This window comes from Colletotrichum orchidophilum (genome assembly GCF_001831195.1).
Source record: "Colletotrichum orchidophilum strain IMI 309357 chromosome Unknown Scaffold_114.1, whole genome shotgun sequence".
In the NCBI taxonomy this organism is placed as follows: Eukaryota; Fungi; Ascomycota; class Sordariomycetes; order Glomerellales; family Glomerellaceae; genus Colletotrichum; species Colletotrichum orchidophilum.
In genome coordinates this window covers 3,687-23,566 of record NW_019173070.1, presented here as the reverse complement: position 1 = coordinate 23,566, position 19,880 = coordinate 3,687, and the positions used below count along the sequence as shown (strand labels likewise).

The 19,880-nt window shown below is 54.2% G+C and overlaps 9 protein-coding genes across 9 annotated transcripts; 4 read left to right on the top strand and 5 right to left on the bottom strand.

Moving 5' to 3' along the window:
• Positions 1-353: 353 nt before the first annotated feature.
• Positions 354-1,541, top strand: CORC01_10995 (WD domain-containing protein; the record flags this gene model as incomplete). Its single annotated transcript, XM_022622622.1, has 4 exons — positions 354-648; positions 718-817; positions 881-1,285; positions 1,349-1,541. The coding sequence occupies 4 exons, from the start codon at positions 354-356 to the stop codon at positions 1,539-1,541; spliced, it is 993 nt and encodes a 330-aa protein (XP_022470842.1).
• Positions 1,542-1,671: 130 nt separating this feature from the next.
• On the bottom strand, positions 1,672-2,552 carry CORC01_10994 (uncharacterized protein; the record flags this gene model as incomplete). The annotated part of the gene is made up of 2 exons (XM_022622621.1): positions 1,672-2,104; positions 2,161-2,552. The coding sequence occupies 2 exons, from the start codon at positions 2,550-2,552 to the stop codon at positions 1,672-1,674; spliced, it is 825 nt and encodes a 274-aa protein (XP_022470841.1).
• A 340-nt stretch (positions 2,553-2,892) lies between these two features.
• Positions 2,893-4,205, top strand: CORC01_10993 (uncharacterized protein; the record flags this gene model as incomplete). The annotated part of the gene is made up of 5 exons (XM_022622620.1): positions 2,893-2,944; positions 3,007-3,159; positions 3,211-3,658; positions 3,709-3,732; positions 3,782-4,205. The coding sequence occupies 5 exons, from the start codon at positions 2,893-2,895 to the stop codon at positions 4,203-4,205; spliced, it is 1,101 nt and encodes a 366-aa protein (XP_022470840.1).
• A 731-nt stretch (positions 4,206-4,936) lies between these two features.
• Positions 4,937-5,590, top strand: CORC01_10992 (uncharacterized protein; the record flags this gene model as incomplete). The annotated part of the gene is made up of 1 exon (XM_022622619.1): positions 4,937-5,590. One exon carries the CDS (start codon positions 4,937-4,939, stop codon positions 5,588-5,590), a length of 654 nt encoding a protein of 217 aa, XP_022470839.1.
• A 463-nt stretch (positions 5,591-6,053) lies between these two features.
• CORC01_10991 (uncharacterized protein) lies at positions 6,054-7,193 on the top strand (the record flags this gene model as incomplete). The annotated part of the gene is made up of 3 exons (XM_022622618.1): positions 6,054-6,270; positions 6,362-6,523; positions 6,718-7,193. 3 exons carry the CDS (start codon positions 6,054-6,056, stop codon positions 7,191-7,193), a joined length of 855 nt encoding a protein of 284 aa, XP_022470838.1.
• Positions 7,194-11,093: 3,900 nt separating this feature from the next.
• Positions 11,094-14,188, bottom strand: CORC01_10990 (uncharacterized protein; the record flags this gene model as incomplete). Its single annotated transcript, XM_022622617.1, has 8 exons — positions 11,094-11,403; positions 11,465-11,952; positions 12,008-12,567; positions 12,620-12,901; positions 12,952-13,296; positions 13,353-13,898; positions 13,961-14,005; positions 14,086-14,188. 8 exons carry the CDS (start codon positions 14,186-14,188, stop codon positions 11,094-11,096), a joined length of 2,679 nt encoding a protein of 892 aa, XP_022470837.1.
• A 1,911-nt stretch (positions 14,189-16,099) lies between these two features.
• Positions 16,100-16,456, bottom strand: CORC01_10989 (uncharacterized protein; the record flags this gene model as incomplete). The annotated part of the gene is made up of 1 exon (XM_022622616.1): positions 16,100-16,456. The coding sequence occupies one exon, from the start codon at positions 16,454-16,456 to the stop codon at positions 16,100-16,102; it is 357 nt and encodes a 118-aa protein (XP_022470836.1).
• Positions 16,457-16,527: 71 nt separating this feature from the next.
• Positions 16,528-17,353, bottom strand: CORC01_10988 (uncharacterized protein; the record flags this gene model as incomplete). The annotated part of the gene is made up of 3 exons (XM_022622615.1): positions 16,528-16,709; positions 16,760-16,928; positions 17,231-17,353. 3 exons carry the CDS (start codon positions 17,351-17,353, stop codon positions 16,528-16,530), a joined length of 474 nt encoding a protein of 157 aa, XP_022470835.1.
• Positions 17,354-18,287: 934 nt separating this feature from the next.
• CORC01_10987 (uncharacterized protein) lies at positions 18,288-18,983 on the bottom strand (the record flags this gene model as incomplete). The annotated part of the gene is made up of 3 exons (XM_022622614.1): positions 18,288-18,378; positions 18,530-18,724; positions 18,877-18,983. Coding segments are annotated over 3 exons (393 nt in total), but the record flags the coding sequence as incomplete, so codon positions are not given.
• Positions 18,984-19,880: the final 897 nt, after the last annotated feature.

The following is a 19,880-nucleotide window of genomic DNA, read 5'->3' as shown; positions in this document are numbered from 1 at the left end:
GAGACCAGGTACACAATACCGCTGTAAAGGGGCGCTAGCAAAAGGTTTCGCATACTTGTATAAAGCGGGGTTTTGCATCAAAATGATTTCCCATTGACCAGCCGTCGAGTGATGACTGACATCTGTTTCTGTGGTTTATACAAAGTCTGTGATTCGCCAAATTTCAAAATCTTAGCTTATAAGAGTGAGGCGAAGAGCAGGAGCTCTATAATTTGGCGAGGTCATAGAAGTTAGAGAAAACGCTTTCTCAGCTTTGTGCGACGAGCGTCCAGTAAGTAGTTGCAAATCACAATTTTTTGGTGTAGGGTCCATGCTCATACAAAGTAAGCAGTACAAGTCAACGTGACGTGAAGATGTACAATCTCTCTTGCGTGGACGGCCATCGATTTGGCGATGTCTACGTTCTTGACATTCAGAGGCTTAGTGTTGGCTTGTCTGCCGTCTCATCGGATCAGAAACTCAGTCTCTTCGATCCTGCGCGAGTGGGCCAAGGCCCTATCAAATCATACCAGACCAACCATGGCAACCTAACATGCCTCAAGACTTTTGACTGGCAGAATTCGGTTGTTTGCACGGCGGGAGAGAATGGACAAGTTTCTGTCTGGGATATGAGGGAAGCATCCAAGCCGCAGGTTGCCCACTTTGCGGGTATGTTTTTTTTTTTCACTCTGAGAAGGAATGAGAGTATCTGACCGAATCCACCAACACGGCGTTCAGCTACACAATCACCCATTCTTTCCATGGCTTGTGACCCGAGAAACAACACGATAGCATTAGGCACGGAATTTCAAAACCACACCGCATCCGTACTACTCTGGTAAGTCGTTGAACCAAAAACTACCTACTGCCCGATTTCACAGGGCCCCTGACAAGGCTACAGGGATATAAGAGCCGGCCCGAAGCAGAGACTCCAGTACGATGAAGTCCACAGTGACGATGTCACGGAACTCCGCTTCCACCCTTCCGAACCGCACATCCTCCTCTCGGGGTCCACCGACGGCCTCGTCAATGTCTATGACACGCGTATCTCCGATGAAGACGAGGTTGTCGTCCAGACCTTGAACCAGGGCTCTGTTCATCACGCCTCTTTCCTCAGCAATACCGAGGTCTACGTGCTGACCCACGACGAGAAACTGGCCGTCTACAGCGTCGCTGAGGATTGCGGCTCTGGCGCGGCTCTGGTCGACTTTGGCGATGCAAGAGAAGCCCTGGGTTGCCAGTACATTGCCAACGTGACAACCAAGGTTGATGGCAGTGGCGCTATTGTCGGTGCTGGTTCACAAGAGTAAGTTGCCTTCGCTTGGGACCTGATCCCAATGTTTGAAAGTTTGACTAACAAATGTACTAGCCGTCAAGTATTTGAGTTAGTGCACCTATCTTGTACGGCCGAAGGCAGCTGGGGTTTCGACAGGGCGAACAGCGTCGGTCTGCCAGGAGGCCACGGCGAGGAGATCATTCGGTCGTTCTGCTTCTATGACGATGAGCAGGTCGTCTTCACTGCTGGAGAGGACGGTAACATCAAGGCGTGGAGGCCCACATAAGCAAGGAAATAGCAAGAAGAAAAAATCAAAAAGTTTCAGAACGAAAGTGAGTTGTTTCATGGCTATGCTGCTCATTGCGTCTGGGTATCATCTTTTCCTTTTCGTGGTGCCAAAAAAGTCGTCTTCCATACTAGCCGTACTTGTCGTGCTTCCCCTTAACCTTCAACATCAATAACTGCTCATGGTAGTCGCCCTCCCTTCTCGCCCTCTTCAACTTTCTTACTTCGTCATCCTCGAGCCTGCGTCCTACGGCCTGTTCGAGTTCCTTGCGACTGATCTTTTCCTTTGCCTTTTCTTCTTTACTTGCCTTGAGTCGCGGCTTGAACCTCGCCTGCATCCTGATACGCCATGTGGTGTTGAATGTGATGGACCCTTCGTCGCCTCTGACGTCGGAGGTGGTGACATTGGGTTTCGGTGGCTTGACGGTGAGGAAGGTATCACGTAGCGTCTGAATTTGGAACGTGCCAGGGGTATCTGCTGTTGCAATAATATTGAAAGATTCTAGCGGTGACACAGCCGGCGACGTCGCTGATAATACTCCATTCTTGTCGCACCCAAGATATCTGTCGCAAAGTGAGTACCTGGCTCCCATCAACAAGACGTCATGCTCACTACTTACTGTCCGTGGTGGCCCTTGAATCTGAATTGCTCCGTCCCTGTTGTCCTATTCGCAACCCATACCTGCCGCACGTCATGCGGCTCAGCCGTCGAAGGGTTGCTCTCGACAATATTCTCGATTCCAAGCGTAAATATCTTGCCAACGGCATCACACGCCAATGCAGCGGGTGGTTCCGTCGGCAAGACGAACATGACGGGCCCGACGACGTCCGTCACGGCATCGGCAGACACCCAGCTATCGTCGTCGTCATCGTCCGCATTCGCCGTCAATGCGGAGACCCCGCCGGTACGGATGACCTCCCCGCCCTGCGCGTCGCGGTCCTGGGCCTCAGCTTCCGTTCGCTTTCTCTTCTTCGGCTTCTTGTCGCCCTTGAAGGACAGGGGTTTGACCATCGCGTTTAATCGCTTGTGTTTCGTGTGTCCTTACTCGTAGTGCTCGATAGGGAAGGTGAAATGCGTTATCTTTGCGGTTTTCGGGAATAACCGGTGGTTTCTGGTGCTGTAAGGTATGCTGGAATGTCAAGTGCACGTATAAAATGGCGATGAGTATAGTTCGAGGACGTTTGGACATTGTGATTACATAAGGAGCTGTCTGTGCCCCTCCCCCACCTTTTAGGTATCGACCCGGCAGGTGGTATCGCGGAAGCTTGTTGATGAGCCTACGATCTGACTGGATTCTTTCTCGTTTCATTCGTTGCTACGATTTTAGATTTCTATAGCCCAGACGAACGCCATGTTCAAGATGGCAAAACCGATTGTTGTGTCTCTCAACGATCTCAAGGAGGGTTAGTACCATGGCGTTGTGTCATGAAAGAGGAGCAGCTTACATGTGAAATTTCCGTCATAGGCAACGTTCCCTTCGAGACTCTGAAGGAGGCATTTGGGCCCGAATCTCTGGGTATCCTGTTGGTCAAGGATGTGCCGCCAGAATTCACTCATTTGAGGCAACAGACCTTGTCTTACGCCTCTTACTTGGGCAACCTCCCCGAAGAAGAGTTGGGTATGAATTGAATAGCTGCCTGTCTCATTATCCCTGCTTACACATGAGTAGTCAAGCTTGAAAATGAGAAAGCCAAATACCTGACGGGCTGGTCCCTGGGAAAAGAGACACTGAAAAATGGTCAAGTTGACACATTCAAGGGCTCCTATTATGCCAACTGCGCGTTCTATGTTGATGCAGCCCTCGACTGTGCTAAGCCGACCGCCGAATTCAACCAGATTAACTTTCCCGAGTATCTATCGCCTAATATTTGGCCGTCACAAGACGTCCTTCCGGGGTTCAAGCCTGGCTTGGAGAGCCTATGCAGAATCATAATTGATACGGCCGTCTTAGTAGCCCGAGCATGCGACAGATTTGCTGAGTCCGAGATCCCAGGATATTCCAAGGGCTACCTTGAACATGTCGTCGGTACATCGAACACAACCAAGGCGCGCCTTCTGCACTACTATCCTCAGACGAAAGAAGCCCTCTCTAAGATCGGTGCAGCCGACGATGACTGGTGAGCTTTCGAATCGGAAACGCTATGAGGAAGTAACTAATAGATACAAGGTGTTCGAGGCACAAAGATCATGGGTATATGGCCCCCAAGATTTGAAGCTGCGAGTGCTAACACCCTCGGTAGATGTCTGACTGGCCTAACTTCTGCCATGTTCATTGACGAGAAAGAGACTTCGACCGCAGTACCTAAAGCTACAAATAGCACTTCGGCAAGTCTGCCGCCTCTCGCAGAGCTGGCTGCGTCTCCCGATCCATCGGCAGGGCTGTATATCGAATCGCGGAGCGGAGAGACGGTGCAGATCAAGATACCGCGGGATTGCATCGCTTTCCAGACTGGCGAAGCGTTAGAGCGCATCACGGGCGGCAAGTTCAAGGCAGTACCGCACTTTGTAAGAGGGGTCAGAGCAGCAGTGAGCGACGGCCGCGTTGCGCGTAACACGTTGGCCGTCTTCACTCAGCCCAACCTCGGCGAGGAGGTTGACATTGAGCAGCATATAACATTTGGCGAGTTTGCGCGGGGCATCGTGGCTAAGAATACTGTATCGTGAGAGTGTAATTCCGTTGATGAGAGTATAAACGAAGCGTGCTAGTGTCTAATTCGGCATATTAATTGCTCCGGCGTGTGTTGCTGTTGTTCAAGTGAAGCCGACCCCGAGGTTGAATTAATTTGTCAAGATTGTTCGGAGCCATTTGGTGGGGCGCCCGACAACAGGGGCCCGGCCGGTAGTCCCGGAGTTCGGTACTTGGTTAAAGGGAGCCAGTCTATACTCCGAAAGGCAGCTCAGAGCCGTAGCTGGTATTCCAAATCATTGTCATAGAGAATTAGTCAAGCCGAGGCTCATAGAAGCAGAAAGATAGCGCATAAAATCTTTGGAATTGCGTGATGCTAATGGTGAGTTTTGAGGCGCTCAGTCAGCAAGCATTCGTGCGCTTGCATCATGATTGCAAAACCTCACCCATTGGCAGCCAGCTGTGGACAAGCCGCTCTATCAACAACAGAAGCTACCCCGCCCCCGCCGCCTGCTCCAATGGGGAAACTTCGTCATCACCCATTATTGCTGCTGCTGGGCCACCCGCATCACATAACCTCCAGACAAGCTCCATGAAGCTCCCCCCTAACGTCTTATTAAACCTGAATCGACGCCCAATCTCTGCGTCGTCTCTAATCCCACTCGTCTCGTCCTCAAATCCGACGATACGCATCAGCAGAAACACTGCACTCTTACAACGCAAACTAAGCACCAGCAACACATCTCGTTATCGACAAACACCACCAACAATGGCCGTGCCACCAAAGTTCGCAGCTCACAAACTCACCTTCGGAGCGCCCAAGCCCTCCACCGATGGCGTCCCCTCGCAGCCGCACACCATCGAGCTCTACCTCGACTATGTCTGCCCCTACTCGGCCAAGCAGTTCAACACCTTTTACAACGCCGTCGTGCCCGCCATCCGCGGTAACCCAGCCTGGGCCGCCAACCTCGAGGTCATCTTCCGCCAGCAGGTCCAGCCCTGGCACCCCTCCAGCACGCTTGTCCACGAGTCCGCCGTCGCCGTCGTCAAAGTCGCGCCGCACAAGTTCTGGGCGTACAGCGACGCGCTCTTCAAGGCGCAAAAGGACTACTTTGACGTCAACGTCGTCAACGAGCCGCGTAACGACACGTACAAGCGCCTCGCGAAACTCGCGGGCTCGGTGGGCATCGACGAGAAGCAGGTCCTGGACCTGCTAGTCGTGTCGGACAAGCCGGACGCCGAGGGCGCGCTCAACGTCGGCAACGGCGTGACGAACGACTTCAAGGTGCTCATCAAGCTCGCGCGGTTGACTGGCGTGCACGTCAGCCCGACAGTGCTGTTTGACGGGTACCCGAACAATGAAATCAGCTCCGGCTGGACGCTCGACCAGTGGAAGGAGTGGCTCCAGAAGAACATTGTTTGACTCAAAGGACGGCGGGAATCGACTCGGGAGCACAGGCTTTGAGTTGGTGAGATGTTGATCCGCCAGCGAATCTGGCAGGGTCTCAATATCGGAGCCTGGCATTGGCGATCTTCAGTCACATCGAATGTGATCCTAGCATACATGGCTAACTTGGATCAGAGAGTGAACTCAATGAATTAAATTCAAATTGGTTTTTAGTTACAGATTGTGGCGTATCAATTGCTTTTCTCCCCCTCAATTTACTTAGTGATGGAATGAGACTACATCAACCCGGCGCTGGATGCCGATTAAGTCAAGTCGCGTCGCGTGGGGGAAAAAAAAAATAAATTGGCTGCCCAAGTGCGCGCAGTGACCTCATCCGCCGCAGCATCTCATTTCATCCCATCAAACTCTCACTCTCCCTAATCCACCCAACGAGCACCCCTTCTCTCTCACTCTACCCTATCCAGCGGACAACTTCACAATGTTGCTCCTACGCATACGGCAGCCTCCGCAAACGACACGTAGCCTCCTCACGCTGCGACAATGCGCTCTCCGCCCAGTCCTCCGGAAATCTTTTCCTTACCAACGATGTAGTCTGAGACGGCCCTTCGCCTCCGCACCGCCGCCCACCGGTCCTCGGGCCGTCACACCACCAAAACCGTCCGTCGCCGGAGGCTCTGCCCGGGCCGGGAGCGCACGTAAGTACTTAGACCCATCCGAAGGCACCAAAGTTTAGAATGGGATATCCTCATCCACTGCGTACGACAGAGGGCTAACGGTGCGTACCAGAACTGCCCGAAAGACTACTCATCTATCACGCCGGCACTGGCCGGACGGCCTTCCTGGCCTTTTGGAAGATCACCGCCGTCTTCTCGTGCGCCTTCTTCTGCTTAGTGGCCGCTCCCAGCTACGTCCGCGCCGAAGACAAGACGCTCACGCAGGCAGCGGGATGTAAGTTTTTGCCCTCATCTCATACCTCTGGTCCCCCTCGCAACCGCAACCCCCTCATCTCCTCTGGTTCTGTTCTCGTCGACATATCTTCCCCCTCTCTCATACACACCTCACCCCTTTGAACCGCTTCGAGAGTTTTCATATCTGCTTGGAAAACCAAAACCACCCATCGCCCTCATTAACAACCCAAACAGTGGCCGCCTGCGGCATAATCCCCTTCCTCTTCGTATCCTACACCTCAGCCCCCTTTGTAACCTACATCTACCTCCGCCTGCCCCCTTACGCGCGACAATCCCGCACCCTCCTGGAACGCTACGTGCGCGCCCTCCCGCCCACGGCCCAGCTCGAGCTCGGCACAATGGGCCTGGCGACCCGTCCCCGGACGACCCTCGTCACGGCCGCCGAGCTCCGCCCCGTACCCGCCGCAGGCGCGGGAGCGGGGACCCTGGCCACGCGCTTCGGCATCGTCACGCATACCAAGGACGTCTCGGCGCTGATGGCGCAGCGGAAGTGGTACCACTACCGTCCCGTCGGCCAGTTCGGCATCAATACGGGTCTCGAGACGAGTCGCAAGAGCAGCAGCGGTGGTGGCGGCAAGGGCGTGAGTCACGGCGTCAAGGATGGCTGGGTCTGGAACATTGTGCGCGAGTCGCTCGGTAAGCGCAAGTGAAGGAAAGGAATTGCCAAGAGATTCTCGCTTTCGATTCCGGGACTTTAGGGAGAGGGCCCGGCCAACGACGTGGCATTTTTACGATTCAAGCAGGAGAGGGAGGCGAAATGAAGTGTACGTATGCTAGGTAGTACACGTTCGCTGCGTTGTCTAGAGGGGTACTCATGAGGGGAGGGCGTGTGATCAGAAGCCTGCGGGAATCCCGGTCTTCATCGCGCGCGGCAAGCATCCCGTTCGATATTGATGTCAAGACGGGAGAGACAGACGACGATTGTATATTATCAAAAGAACAAACAGAAGAAAACACACACATATACCCCCTTCCCTGACACAGATGCACTGCGCTAGTCATTCAGAGTCGCCACGGCCCATAAAAGCGGATCGAGTCAAGAGGGGAAGGCGACGAGGAGCTACTATGGACCTTTCCAACGTTAACGGTGGGATCGCAGCCCATGTGGTCGTGGAGGTGTTCATACTTGCCATACTCCGTATAGGAGGCAAAAAGGTCCAGGTTGAACCATGTTCCGGAAGGTAATCGCTAGGTCATCGCTTTCGGAGTTCCATTTTCGCCGCTGACAACCTCGGAATGTCTATCCATACCTTCAAGTCTCTCACACACCCACCCTCCTCATCTGGGCCCAACTGGAGGTTTCTCTCTCATGTAGAAAGGTGGTTGGTCGGAGAGAAGAGAATGCGAAAGTAGAGGTCACCAAAGGTCCAGAGCGGAAAGCCAAAAACGAAAGCGAGCTGACTTTGCGTCTGCCGGGGGCCACATTTCAGCCCCCCAGCCCCACTTCCAGCCGCCACCACCACGAGAAGGTATCCGTCCCTCCTCGGCCACCTCCGTCCATCCGTGGCCGCCGCCGCCGCCGTATCGGCTTCCACTCCCACCACCCTTCGCGTCCGGGCGCCGAGAAACCCCCGAAGGATACTAATAAACTCCGACCCATCCCATCCTGAGACCCCGACTCGTTTTTCTACCCCTCCTGACAGCTACCAGAAAAGCCTCGTGGTTCAACGTCCCGAAACCTCAAAGGTAGTAGTGTCGTTGCCGATTCGTCTCGCTGCCACCAAAAAGAAATAAAATATTCTTTCATCCCTATGAAACCCGGCATGCGGCAGTGCATCCGGTAACATCATCCTACAAGATCAAAATTCAAGAGGAGGAATGCATAATGCTAACCTATGTTGCCGATGCCATCGGAGACGGGGTTCAACGTCCGGTAGCCGTGAGCTTGTCCACAAAACAAACTGGGGGTTCAACAACAGCCGGAGACCGAGTACGTACTGTACCTTTATGCGTGTGTCATGTTTCGCAAGTCAAAAGAGGATGGTTCCAACATTGTTTAAGTCCGAAACAAGAGACGCACGTCGACGCAATATGCATACTTTTCCAAAACAACAGCCCAACTTCAACCCTCGGCCACGCGGCCACGCCGAGAACTAACCTCCCTTTTCGATCCCAACAAGAAAAAGTATGAGAGCAGCAACAAAGGACGGAAAAGCGGGGAAACCCGTTATGCTCCCAAGACCAAAAGATGCGATGAAAATGGAAGCAAGATTCGGGTCTATTGGACTGCATATCCTAGGTAGAAGAAGGGGGGGGAGGGAAGACACATCTGCAAGGATTCCAGACATCCCAGAATATTCATTCTTCATTCCCCTTCCTCGTCCAGCCATCACCCTACCCCCCCTTTGGCCCTTTGGGCCTTTCTTTCTAATTACCTCCCCCCTTCGTCGGGCTCACCCCTCATTCTGCACGCCACGCATATTCTTGCGCAAATCCGACGCACTCTATCGGCGATATACGGACCCGGTCTGACCGTTGAGCGGCCAGAAGAGAGGGGGGGGTGGGGGGTTTGGGTTGTAAACAAATCATCGTCGCAAAGTTGAATACGTGCAATTTCAAACTCTAAAGGCGATCTCCCCACGACAATGTATGTCACTTGGCCAAGTACAAGGCCGTGGAAGAGAGGGAACCTTTGCCGCACGTGCTTGCGCAACTGTAAAATATCCCCCATACTCCCCCGCCGCTGACCCAAAAAGCAGGAAATCGACCTGGTCCCAGCTGCGAAACACGAGGCATAAGGAAGATAGGTAGGTACCCATGCGAGCGCCAACTAATAGGTCCTGTGTCTGTACGCCGATCTGGTACACGTATCCACGCGACTGTCTCTCAACTCACCGTCTCATTCCCTGTCGGGCTTCGATGAGTGACGGACATGGAACGTTCTCGACCCTGCCCGTCATTTTTTAACCTTTCCTCCTGCGTGTGTATCGGTAAACCCCCCCCCCCCCCCCCCCCCCCCCCCCTCCCCCCCCCCCCCCCCCCCCGCCCCGCACTTTTTAACCCCCCCCCCCCGCGTCTGGCGCAACCCCCCCCCCCCCCACCAATTTACGGCAGTCGCCAATGCCCCAGCGGCAAACCACAGCGGCAAGCGTCATTATGAAGCGAAGCTGGAGAAGAAGAATCGGAAGAAGCTTCTAATGCAGTACTCTGTATTGTCAGTGGTGATGGAAGGTCAGCTGCTCCCTATAAGGGTCCTCATCGGAATGTCATTGTCAATGCTCCCACACTCTCGCCGGGTCAGGGCCATTCAGACACCGAATACCTCGGCATCCGAATCCCGGCTTCCGCGCCGTCCTCTCATAACCTCCGTCTGCGGCGTTCCCTACGACGGAATGGCCGACAGGCAAAATTTCTTTTCGTGAGGCGACCAAGTGGAATAAAACGGGCAGTACGCGAGGCAGAGACGTACAGGTAGGTACTGCAGCCGACCGCCGAGACCTACTTTAACTTCGTGTCGGTCAGCCCGTTTGCCTACGGATACTCTTGGGTTGTTCAATCGCCTTCTGACACATAGGTGTGGTGGTGTCTAAGACAACGCCTTTGCATGCAGCGTCCGCGCTAGGAAGTTGAGACCATCCGTCTGCTTATGCAAAGCCTCTTGGGTTTCTTAACATGCGGCTGAATGAACCCTGTGAACATGCCAACATCAGATACTATGGCCAATCAACTCGTCCAGTGGCGAGACTTTGCGACCGCTTTGGGGACTTCCCGGTTGGAGAGCCCCCCATACACGATACACACACACACCCGGATCTATCCAATGTCAATCCCCTCCCCAAACATCGTACTCCTTGTTTGCCAAGCAGACGTTGCAGCGAATGCACTTCACTGTGTGCTAGATGACTGAATATTTTGCGTGCACAGATGGTATCATTTCCGTATTGATCGGTCCAAAGTCATGGAAACAACAAAACTTCTCTCTCCTCTTACAGTTACTTTTTTGGGCCTTTCCATGGATGATGGGCTAGTAAAGCAAGCAAGACTCCGCGTTCGCAATGCCAAAGGTGCGCGCTGTCCGTGCGCCGAGCCAGAATGGGCCGCGCTGTTGGCTCCGTCGTGAGGCAACATGCCATAAATAGTAATAATACAGTCCAGAATACAGACCAGGACAAAACTTCGCCAATCTTCTCTCTTTCCTCACACCACCCGAAAAAAAAGCCTCTCGGGAGCCCCGTTCCCGCTCCGTTCCCAGTGGCCATGGCTTCAAAGGGGTATGAGTGACGCCGGCGCCGAACATGGATCTTCCGTTGTTTGTGTTCCCTCCTCCTCATTTTCATCATAATCGTGTACATGTATTCATCGCGAGAATCAACCGTGTATGAGGCGAACAAGGACCGTAGAAAGTGAAATTCCAGATATGTACGTGAATCGCTGTAGCTGGCGGGGGCACCTTTTCGTCGGTCCAAAGGCTGTTAGTGGAGGCATCCCGTAGGCTGGCGAGGTTGTTATGAACCGGTAAATCGTCGTCGCTATACCAAAGGTGTAAAACATCCAGTTGATGTCGCCGACAAGAATGTTAGGTAGCTTTGCTAAAATCAATGTGAAAAAGCTCATCGCCGTTTCATCATAGGACCACTCCCATCGTAGTCCCAGCCCCGCTTGAGACCGCCTTCGTAGACACTCGCCACGGACTCCTGCCACATAGCCGGCGAGACAAACGTCTGCACAGGGGCTGCAGAGTATTGTTGCGCCATCTGTTGAGAGGCCACTGGAAGAGTGGCATTGACAGCCTGAATGTCTTGGAGAGACGGGGCTTCGGGTGCACCTGAAGACGGAGAAACACTAAGCGAATTGGACTGGGGAGGCAGCGTCGAAGGCTGTGGTTGGACCTGAGGCGTACCGAAAGACGTGTTCCATTGTCTGTAGATATGAATTAGCTGACCATTCCTTTCAAGACGGATGATTGTCAGGGATAACTTACTCAAAAATACGCGCAGGGTTCCAAGCCGGCGCGTCCGACAGCGACATTGTTTGCTGCATTCCCGGCGCTTGGGAACTTTGGCTTGCCATCATGACGAGCGACTGTATAGCAGGCGAGTCACTCTTGGTATCCACAGGTCCGGCAGAAATAGGAGGTGTAATGGGATGGCTGGTATAACTGACTTGGGAGTGTTGAAGGTTCTGCGTATCCAACTGGTGTTCCAAAGAAGCAGTGCGAGCCATACCCGGCCTGTAGCCCCTAGGAGGACTGGAATGGTTGGATGACTGGGGACTGCCGTATGGGAAGCTGGGTTTGAGAACAAAGGGTTTCCTGACGTCAGCAGAAAACGCTTCGCGCACCGCGTCGACTTGCTTCTGGAGGTCTGCCATTGGCCAAACCGACATGACTCGTTCGAGCACCCGCATGTGCCGCGTGAAAAACTCTCTCGCATCAGTGTTCAGATCAGGATCTGGAGAGACGACAGCCACCTATGTACCATAAAGTTAGAGAGCCAGTAACGGGGAAACACGGATCATAACCCACCAGATGGAGTACGATGCAACACAGTCCACAGTAGACGGTGAAGCTGAATCCACGAAGCATGCATTGTAGTCCAGGAAATCCAAACGAATTCAAGACCGCCTCCTGGAGCCGACAAAGAGCCTTGGCCGATGAGTAGCAAATCATCATGTGCTGCTTCCATTGCCCATCCTGTGCGTTGGGGTCCAGGAAATTCAGCTGTGGTCGATGCAGCAGAATCAGAGTCAGATAGTAGTAGGAATGCAAGTTGCCGATGTAGGGTGACGAAAGCCATGGTGGCGAGCCATCGGGCGGGAAAGTAACCGACAAGTCCGCTGGGAGGTCGTTCAACCAGGCATTCAAGGCCGGGTTGAGCTGCACAAACTCGGGATCAACACCCCAGTCCTTCGTCTTCTTCTTCTTGAGGTGGCCATAGGCGGTGTTCATGCGGCTGACGTTGCGGACAATTCGTGCGAAATAGGTGAAGTTCCGGGTAGTGTGGTACTCAGAGTCGTCGCCCCCAGGGATTGGACGGGGGACGCTAAAATCAATTGAATCCAGCTCAACGGCGAGATCGGTTCGGCCTTCGAGAGTTAGCAGGTTATTACAACAATTCGAGAAAGGCCAAGCACTAACCTTGAGGAGACCCAATCATGGTTTCGCATACGAATATGGACTGCCAGATCCGACTCTTCATTTGGCAGTCCAAGAGAGAGGAGCCACATGGCCTTCCCGCTTGATGGTCCGAGTAGTGCTCGTCCAGGCCGAGATCCTTGCCCATTTGAACGCACTGAACAATCGTCATCCACGAACGGTAGTAGTAACCGCGCTTGGGTGCTGCCTCCCGAGCTTTCAAGATAAGCAGCAAGGCCTGTAGCGTGCTCAATCTCGGTACGTCCATAAAGGAGTCGGCGTGCTCTGCCATGTTTGTTAGCCATTGTCCAGACCGCTGACGAGTGTTTCCATACTGGTTGCCAAAGCGAGCCATTGCTGCCCTTGAGCAGGATCGTCGGCTAGCCTTCCACCCATGGCGAAAAGGGCCTCGAGAATGAGAGGCGATACCGATTCTCTATTCGTATTCCACTGATGATAAAACACGCTTTTACTGAGGACAGGGACATAGGGATGCACGTGGCTGAAGAAGAGGTCGAAGTAGTGCATGACGGTCTCGTCATCTGGCATCAATTCGGGTGGAATACGAATCTTGAGGCCCGGGCCGGTGATCATAGGCGGAAGGGGGGTCTTGTACTCCTCGTCTTCAACAGCAGGCTCCTCATCATGCAAAAAAGAGGCCTTGTTCCTCAAATACGGTGCTGAGGTGCGCGTCAGTAACTCCGCTACATGCGACAGTTTGCGAGAGACGACCTACCTGTTCCTGCTTCGTTGACCTTCAGGGAGCCCAAAAGATCAGCAAGATCCGATTGCTGATACGAGCCGTCATTGGAGTAGGTGTCGGGTGGAGAATCCGGACGTTGGCTTTGCTGAAGAGGTGGCGTTGGGAAGACATTCTGACCGGCGTAAGACTGTTCCATCATCGATACCGAGGGGGATACGGTGGTGTAATGCATATTGTGTTGATGAGCATGCTGATCCGAGTAGTGCACAGGTGGGAAGACGTTGGGATCCGAATATGCGCCCTGTGCAGCATACATTGAAGGGTTGGGCTTCTGACCGCCGGCCATCATGGACGGTTGCTGCATGGGAACTTGCTGGCGGATGTTCTGCAGTTGCGAAGACGCGGCAGCGAATTCATCTCCAACAGGCTCATAGGCGTCGTTCGAAGTGCCATCATACTGGCCGTTGGGACGGACACAATGAAGCTTGAGTCTGATACATGCCGAGCAGGGCCAGGTATTTGTCGTGGCCGCGTCGCACTTGATCTTTCTTCTTCTGCATCCTTCACAAGCTCTCATCACTTGATTCCATCAGTTTAGCTAGGCCGCGCACATGCACATTTCCAAGGGAAAGTAAGCATACCCTTTAATCGTTTATGACGATTGTGTTCGTCAACGAAAACATAATCTACAGAAAGACACTTTTGGTTAGACAGAACGTCGTGGGCAGGCCGGAGCGGAGGGCGGTAGAAGGTGGAGGGCGCGTACTCTTTTGGGTTTCCCTCTGAGGGAACTGCTGAGGTGCGAAAGAGAAGCTGCCCATCTGGGAGCTCTGAGGCAAGATGCGCCTCACGGAGGGATCGTTTGACATTGTGAATTCGGACGTATTCGGACGTGAGGAGTCGGTTTGTTGGAAGCGGTGAGGTCGTAGAAGTAGCCTCGAACGGAGAGCGGAGTCAAAGAAGCGGTTACATTCAAGCCGGATGCTTGAGTTCTGGGTATGCGTAGCTGGCGGCGACCGTCCCGACCTGGCCGCGCACTCGGCGGCTCTCTTTCTCTCTCTCGCGCGCGCGGGCTCTCACTCTTTTTTACTCTCTTAGTGAGTCTTTCAGTGTTGAGATTGTTGGCGACTAGACAGACGTGTCTTGGGCAAAGGACTTGCAGAAAAGAAAAAAGGAAGTTGAAAGAAAAGAAAGCACCAGAGGGGAATTGTGTCTCGAATTTCTCTCTGGGAGCGCGCTGGGCTAGGAATTGTCCGGATTGGTGGGTGAAGGTGAGGGGGGTACGCGGGAGAAGGTCAAGCCTTATTATGAATGGACGACAGGTCCCGGCGTGAGGCGTGAAGGGTTGACGTGGGTAGACCTGGACGGGGAGGCGACCGGGGTGAGGAACAAGATCTGGGCTGGGTACACACAGGCAGGGTCATATCACTGCGCTGCTGGGGCCCAGAGGAAACCGATGTTCGATGATGGATGCGACCAGGATTCGATGGGGAGTAGCCAGGAGCCAGGACTGCCTAGGTTGGCAGGGTAGGCTGGACCGTGGACAGTGCTCGAGGTGAGGATGAGGAGACGAGGAGCGTGAGTTGAGCAGCGAAAGCGAGCGAGGGGAGGAGAGTGTGTGTGCGTGTGGGCATACGTGTCCAGGGTCGCAGGAGGCGGACAGGGTTGCGTGAAGGTAAGGTATCCGTAGTTGCAGTCTCTGCGTAAGGTAGCGTCGTCGATGGGTGTTGGAGATGGGAGTCTTGACTTTCAGTTGGGACTTGGGACTTGGGCGTGGACTGTGGAGTGGGTAATGGGTAATGGGTAATGGGAAGAGTGTGAGAAAGAGAGAGAAAGGTGTGGGTGTGGGTGTGTAATGCGGATGTGGATGAGGGCGTGGGCCCAACGGTGCAAGGTCGAAGTCGCACATTGCGGTGACGGCGTGAGCGGCAGCAGCAGCAGGCGGACAGCAAGAGCCAGGCCCGGTACTCTGTACACCTGGTAGAAGCCGGACAGCCCCAGCCCCAGCCCCAGCCCCATCACCAGCACCAGCAATAACTTACAGGTACCTACCTACCTAACCTTACCTACCTACCTAGCAGCACCAGCAATAGCACCATCGCCATTCAGCCTGGAGAGACGATAAAGGAACAAGGATGACACGCCGCAGACATCAGCAGGAACATGTACCTTGCCTGTCTCTCTGTGCCTTCCTCCGCCTTCTTGCCTCTCTAACGGGCCTCACCTTCTTGCTCTCCAACGTTCCATCCCGAAGAAGATGGGCTCCTCTTTACCCCTCCGTCAAGTTCACCTCACACTCACAGTGCAGCCTGTCCATGGCGGCCCAGTTGCATTGCGGGTTCTGAAGATGCTGGATACCTCAGAGAGTACCCATGGAATGCCTCTTCTGCTACTCCGTACTCTACTTTGGGACCAGACAGGTCAGACCAGGACGCAGAGCTGGCGAGGGGCCAGCGTGCAGGGCAGCGTAGCAAGTCGAGAGGTAAAATGCCCTGTCGTAAGCCGAATCTGGCAGTGAGATGAAGGATTGGCCAGGGGATGCGAACCTTCGACTCGCGACGAGACTCGGGACTCGGGACTCGTCACTCGTAGCCTGTAGGTTCCCATACTCGACTGACAACTGTTCCCTTCTATTCCCATTTGCCGGGTTTGTGTCTAATGGCTTCTTTGATGCTGGCTGTGTGAAATTAGACCCAGGCCCCGGGAAATGGCGTCGACAAAGAAAAGAATTGGTTCCCTATGCAAGGCGACGAACGGTGGTGCTTCCCGCCCGGCGTGGATCAACACCAGACTGCTGCGCAGTCCTTTCCCCCTCCTTTCCTCTCTTTCGCTCCCTCCCTCCCTCTTTCTCTCTCTCTCCAAATCCGAAGTACTCCGTATGTCGCCAAGACACTCTGTAGTCTTTCTTTGGTCTTGGTCAGAGGAGGGCGACGACTGTGGCCAAAAGGGGTGACCGAGGGGGGAAAGAGGAGACTAGGCTGACACACAGACAGCAAATAACGGGCAGAAGAACACAAGACGGACAGAATATCTCCTGTTTCTTTTCTTGGGTCGGACGGGGAAGGCGGGGAGGGGGGGGTTCGCGAGGTTCGAGGCAAGACACAGACAAGGAAGTGCCCAGAAAAATGAACCGCCATTTTCCAAACAACCCTCTCTCACAGTCCGTTCCTACTAGTGTACCGTGTCAAGCGCTCCTCTCCTTGACACCTTAGGGCAAGCAAAAGACCATCGACTGGCGTAGGGCAGGGCCAATACCAGACGTTGTAGACACATCAGACAGAATGGAGAGATTAATACTGTACGAATACACCAATACTTCAAGAGGAGGATGAGGGCCGGGCCACCAAGGGACGGCAAGGGTCCACGTCCGCCATAAGTCCGCACCATAATCTGCGTTGAGCAGGAAAAAAGACTGTCGATGCAGTTCGGTCTGTTCGATCATCGATGAGACGGAACAGACACCAGAGGGGAGGCGGTAGCCGATGTGTCGTCGGCGACTACAGTCTCAACTCTCAATCGCCAGGAACATCCATTGCCAGGCATACGGATAGACCGAGTCAGAATGCGGCGAGCTGCTGTGGGCGAATTTAGCGTATATGTGCAAGGGACCAGCACAAGGCATGTAAGGTACATGGCCTCTTGTCGGAAGTAAAGGTGAGAGGTATCCGTAGGGCAAAAGGCATTGGATACCGTCGACGGGTGGGTGTGTATGGCGAACAATGCGCTGCGCGGAAGCCCTCCTCGAGTCGTCTCTCATTGCCCCCTCTAATCCCTTCCCTCCTACCCATCCTCCTACCGTCCCGTTCGAGACTCGAGGCCAATAGGTCCGAGGGGAATTCCGAGATGCCCTGTCCGTGTCCGCGTCCGTTGACCAACCCAAGCCGACCTATTGAACGGCTGGTACTCCGTACCCAGCGCAGGAACGGGAAACCGTCGAGGAACCTTGTATTTGGACGTCGCCTTGTTGAATGCACTGTATAAGATGAGGACCTGAGCCCAGAGACGCAACTTAAGGGGCCTCGTCTCGTCGTCATTCTCACGCAGGGCAGTGTCACGAATACAGTATCGCCCCACACTACGTGAATACTGTAGATGTGTACGGATATTCGTAGTGTACAATACCTCGTCTTCCCCAAACAGCCCAAGGACCTTTTGCAGCTGCGAGGCTAGCCTGACCGTACTTTGCTTCCAACGTCGTCCTAAGAGACTCAGAGACTTCCAAGCAGGCTGGTCCAGCCACAATGTAAAAAAAGGGCGCCGGCAGCACCGAGGAGGGGATTTGTTAGCGGAAAGGGAAGGGGGAATGGACGGGGGACGGCGGCGGGCGGGGAAGATGGTAAACGTTCGAAATAGCGGTAGGGAATAGCGCGAGCGTCATAGGGTTGACAATGGAATTAATCAGCTAGACACAGGAAGGGGGGGAAGTCGGGAATTCGTTATTTACCCATGTCATCATAATAAGTGGCCATGCTCATTCGATATTGATATCGAGTTCCAACTTCCAAGATACCGAGGTGCATCCAAATGAAGCAAGTTGCCTGAGGTACGACTTCTGCATCGCGCTTCATGGATGCTCCAGTTGGGTGTCACGGTGTCGAGGACGAGGGTACTTGGCGTCCTTAGTGCCATCATCCATGTGCCGGATGCCTCGATGCCTCCGCTGACAGGCTAGGAACTCAGCTAAGCCAGTGGATCGCGTAGGGTATCCATCCTGCTGCCGCAGTAAGCACACACAACGATAATGACCAGATGATCCGCATCTTGAGGAGTCGAGCCAGGTGATGCTCCGTAATAACCACCTTGTAAGGACTGAGGAGTCTCTATCCGTAGCGTCCAAAGAGCAAACCAGGCAGGCGGATTAGCATTGGCAGGCAAGGTACCTGTACCCGTACCCGTCCGTACCTTAGGCTGTCGCCGTACCTTACCCGCCCTATTGCCCTGCCCAGTAGGGCAAGTCCACCATTTTCTTCATCCGCATCTCTCGTGGGGTTGGTGGTCCTGATCATGACCGCGGGGACCCTCACGCTCCTGACCGTCCTGGGGCTGCTGGGACTCGGAGCTTGGAAGACACCTACAGTAAGATTCAGGACGGGTACGGATACAGAGACGACAGTACCTGAGGCTTGACCCCGTCTTAACCTGCCCTGATGGGACAAGTGCATTATCCAGTCTTGTTCTCGAAGGAGTCCACCACAACTGTCTACCCACACCACCTTCCACGTTCCCCGTCCGGCCACGACGGGGGACGTGGAAGGTGGAGGACTGCGAGGGTCCTAAAGCAGAAGCTCTGCTCGGGAGCCCGCTCTGTCGGCCCCAGGCCGTCCTGGTCTGGGCGAAAATCGACGTCCATCACAGTGTGTCTGAAGTCATGAGCTGCGTGGGTATGGTATCCGTACCTATGGAGTCTGTGTGTGATGTTGGTGGAATTAGCTGGGTGCCGACAGCTATCTATGTGGCTTTCAGTCTACCTATCATCTCTCCTGGAGTTCCGGGTTGAATCAAATATGGATCGTCCTCAACGACACCTGGTATGGGTGCCGCAAAGCAACTGGCGTACCTCATCACCGAACCATAGGGCGAGGGATCATGGGGACTTAGCTTGCGAACCGAGGACAAAGCATTCCTGGCCAACTTTTGGCAGGCGTTGTCCCGACTGCCGTGGCGCTAACGGGGAGAGACAGCGGCACCGTCAAGAGCCGGCGAATGCGAAATGAGAGATGGTCGTCGCCCCTTTGCCAAAATGGCAGTGACAGGTAAGCGGTAAGACGGCTAAAGATTTTCTGGAGGCTTCTAGTCTGGACACTTGAGCGAAGCCGAGCGCCGTGGTATTGAGCGCCTAGAGGGGGGGGCGCTTGCACTGATTCGAATCTCTGCCTACGGACTGCCTTAGTCTATAACTTTGATCGACAGCAAGCCATCTCCGGGGTTGAGGAGGCCCTGGCAAGACTGGCTACAACGTCGAGCCGATTCAAGTGGTGTCGAGGAGGCCGAGAAGCGGACCGAACCAAGGTGCTGACGTCGAATCCTGGTTGAGCTAGGGGGGAGACGACATTGTACGGATACACTGCGATGAGACAGCCCGAGAGATGTGCAGAGGTTCTCTTACCTACGGAATATTGCCAGCTCCTTTCGCGCGGCAGGCTCTCAGCGCTATGCCATGCCATGATCCATGGGATGGCCCTTTGGCTTGCATGGGTGCGGCGTGGGATGCACAGCAACGCCAACGACAGGCGCATGGGAGATGGTCAAGATCCATTGGAACGGAGACACGGTATCTGCCGCATTGTATCCGTACCGCGGTAAGGTACCGCAGTTGCAGTCGCCAAGTCTTGGTTGCAGCCAGGTGCGATGCGGTCCCCACTCCCCGCTTACCTTATCATTACAGGCCGGCTCGTAGCCACCCTTGCCCATCTCCTCCACCGACTGGGTGGGTACGTTAGTGCGTGCTTGTCCACACCAGAACTTTGTAAGGACTAAGGACTGGCTCTAGGCCGCACTGGGCGCTAGACGCTTGAGATCTCCTGGTGTTTGGGTAACCGTCTTGCCGTCTTTTTATGGATA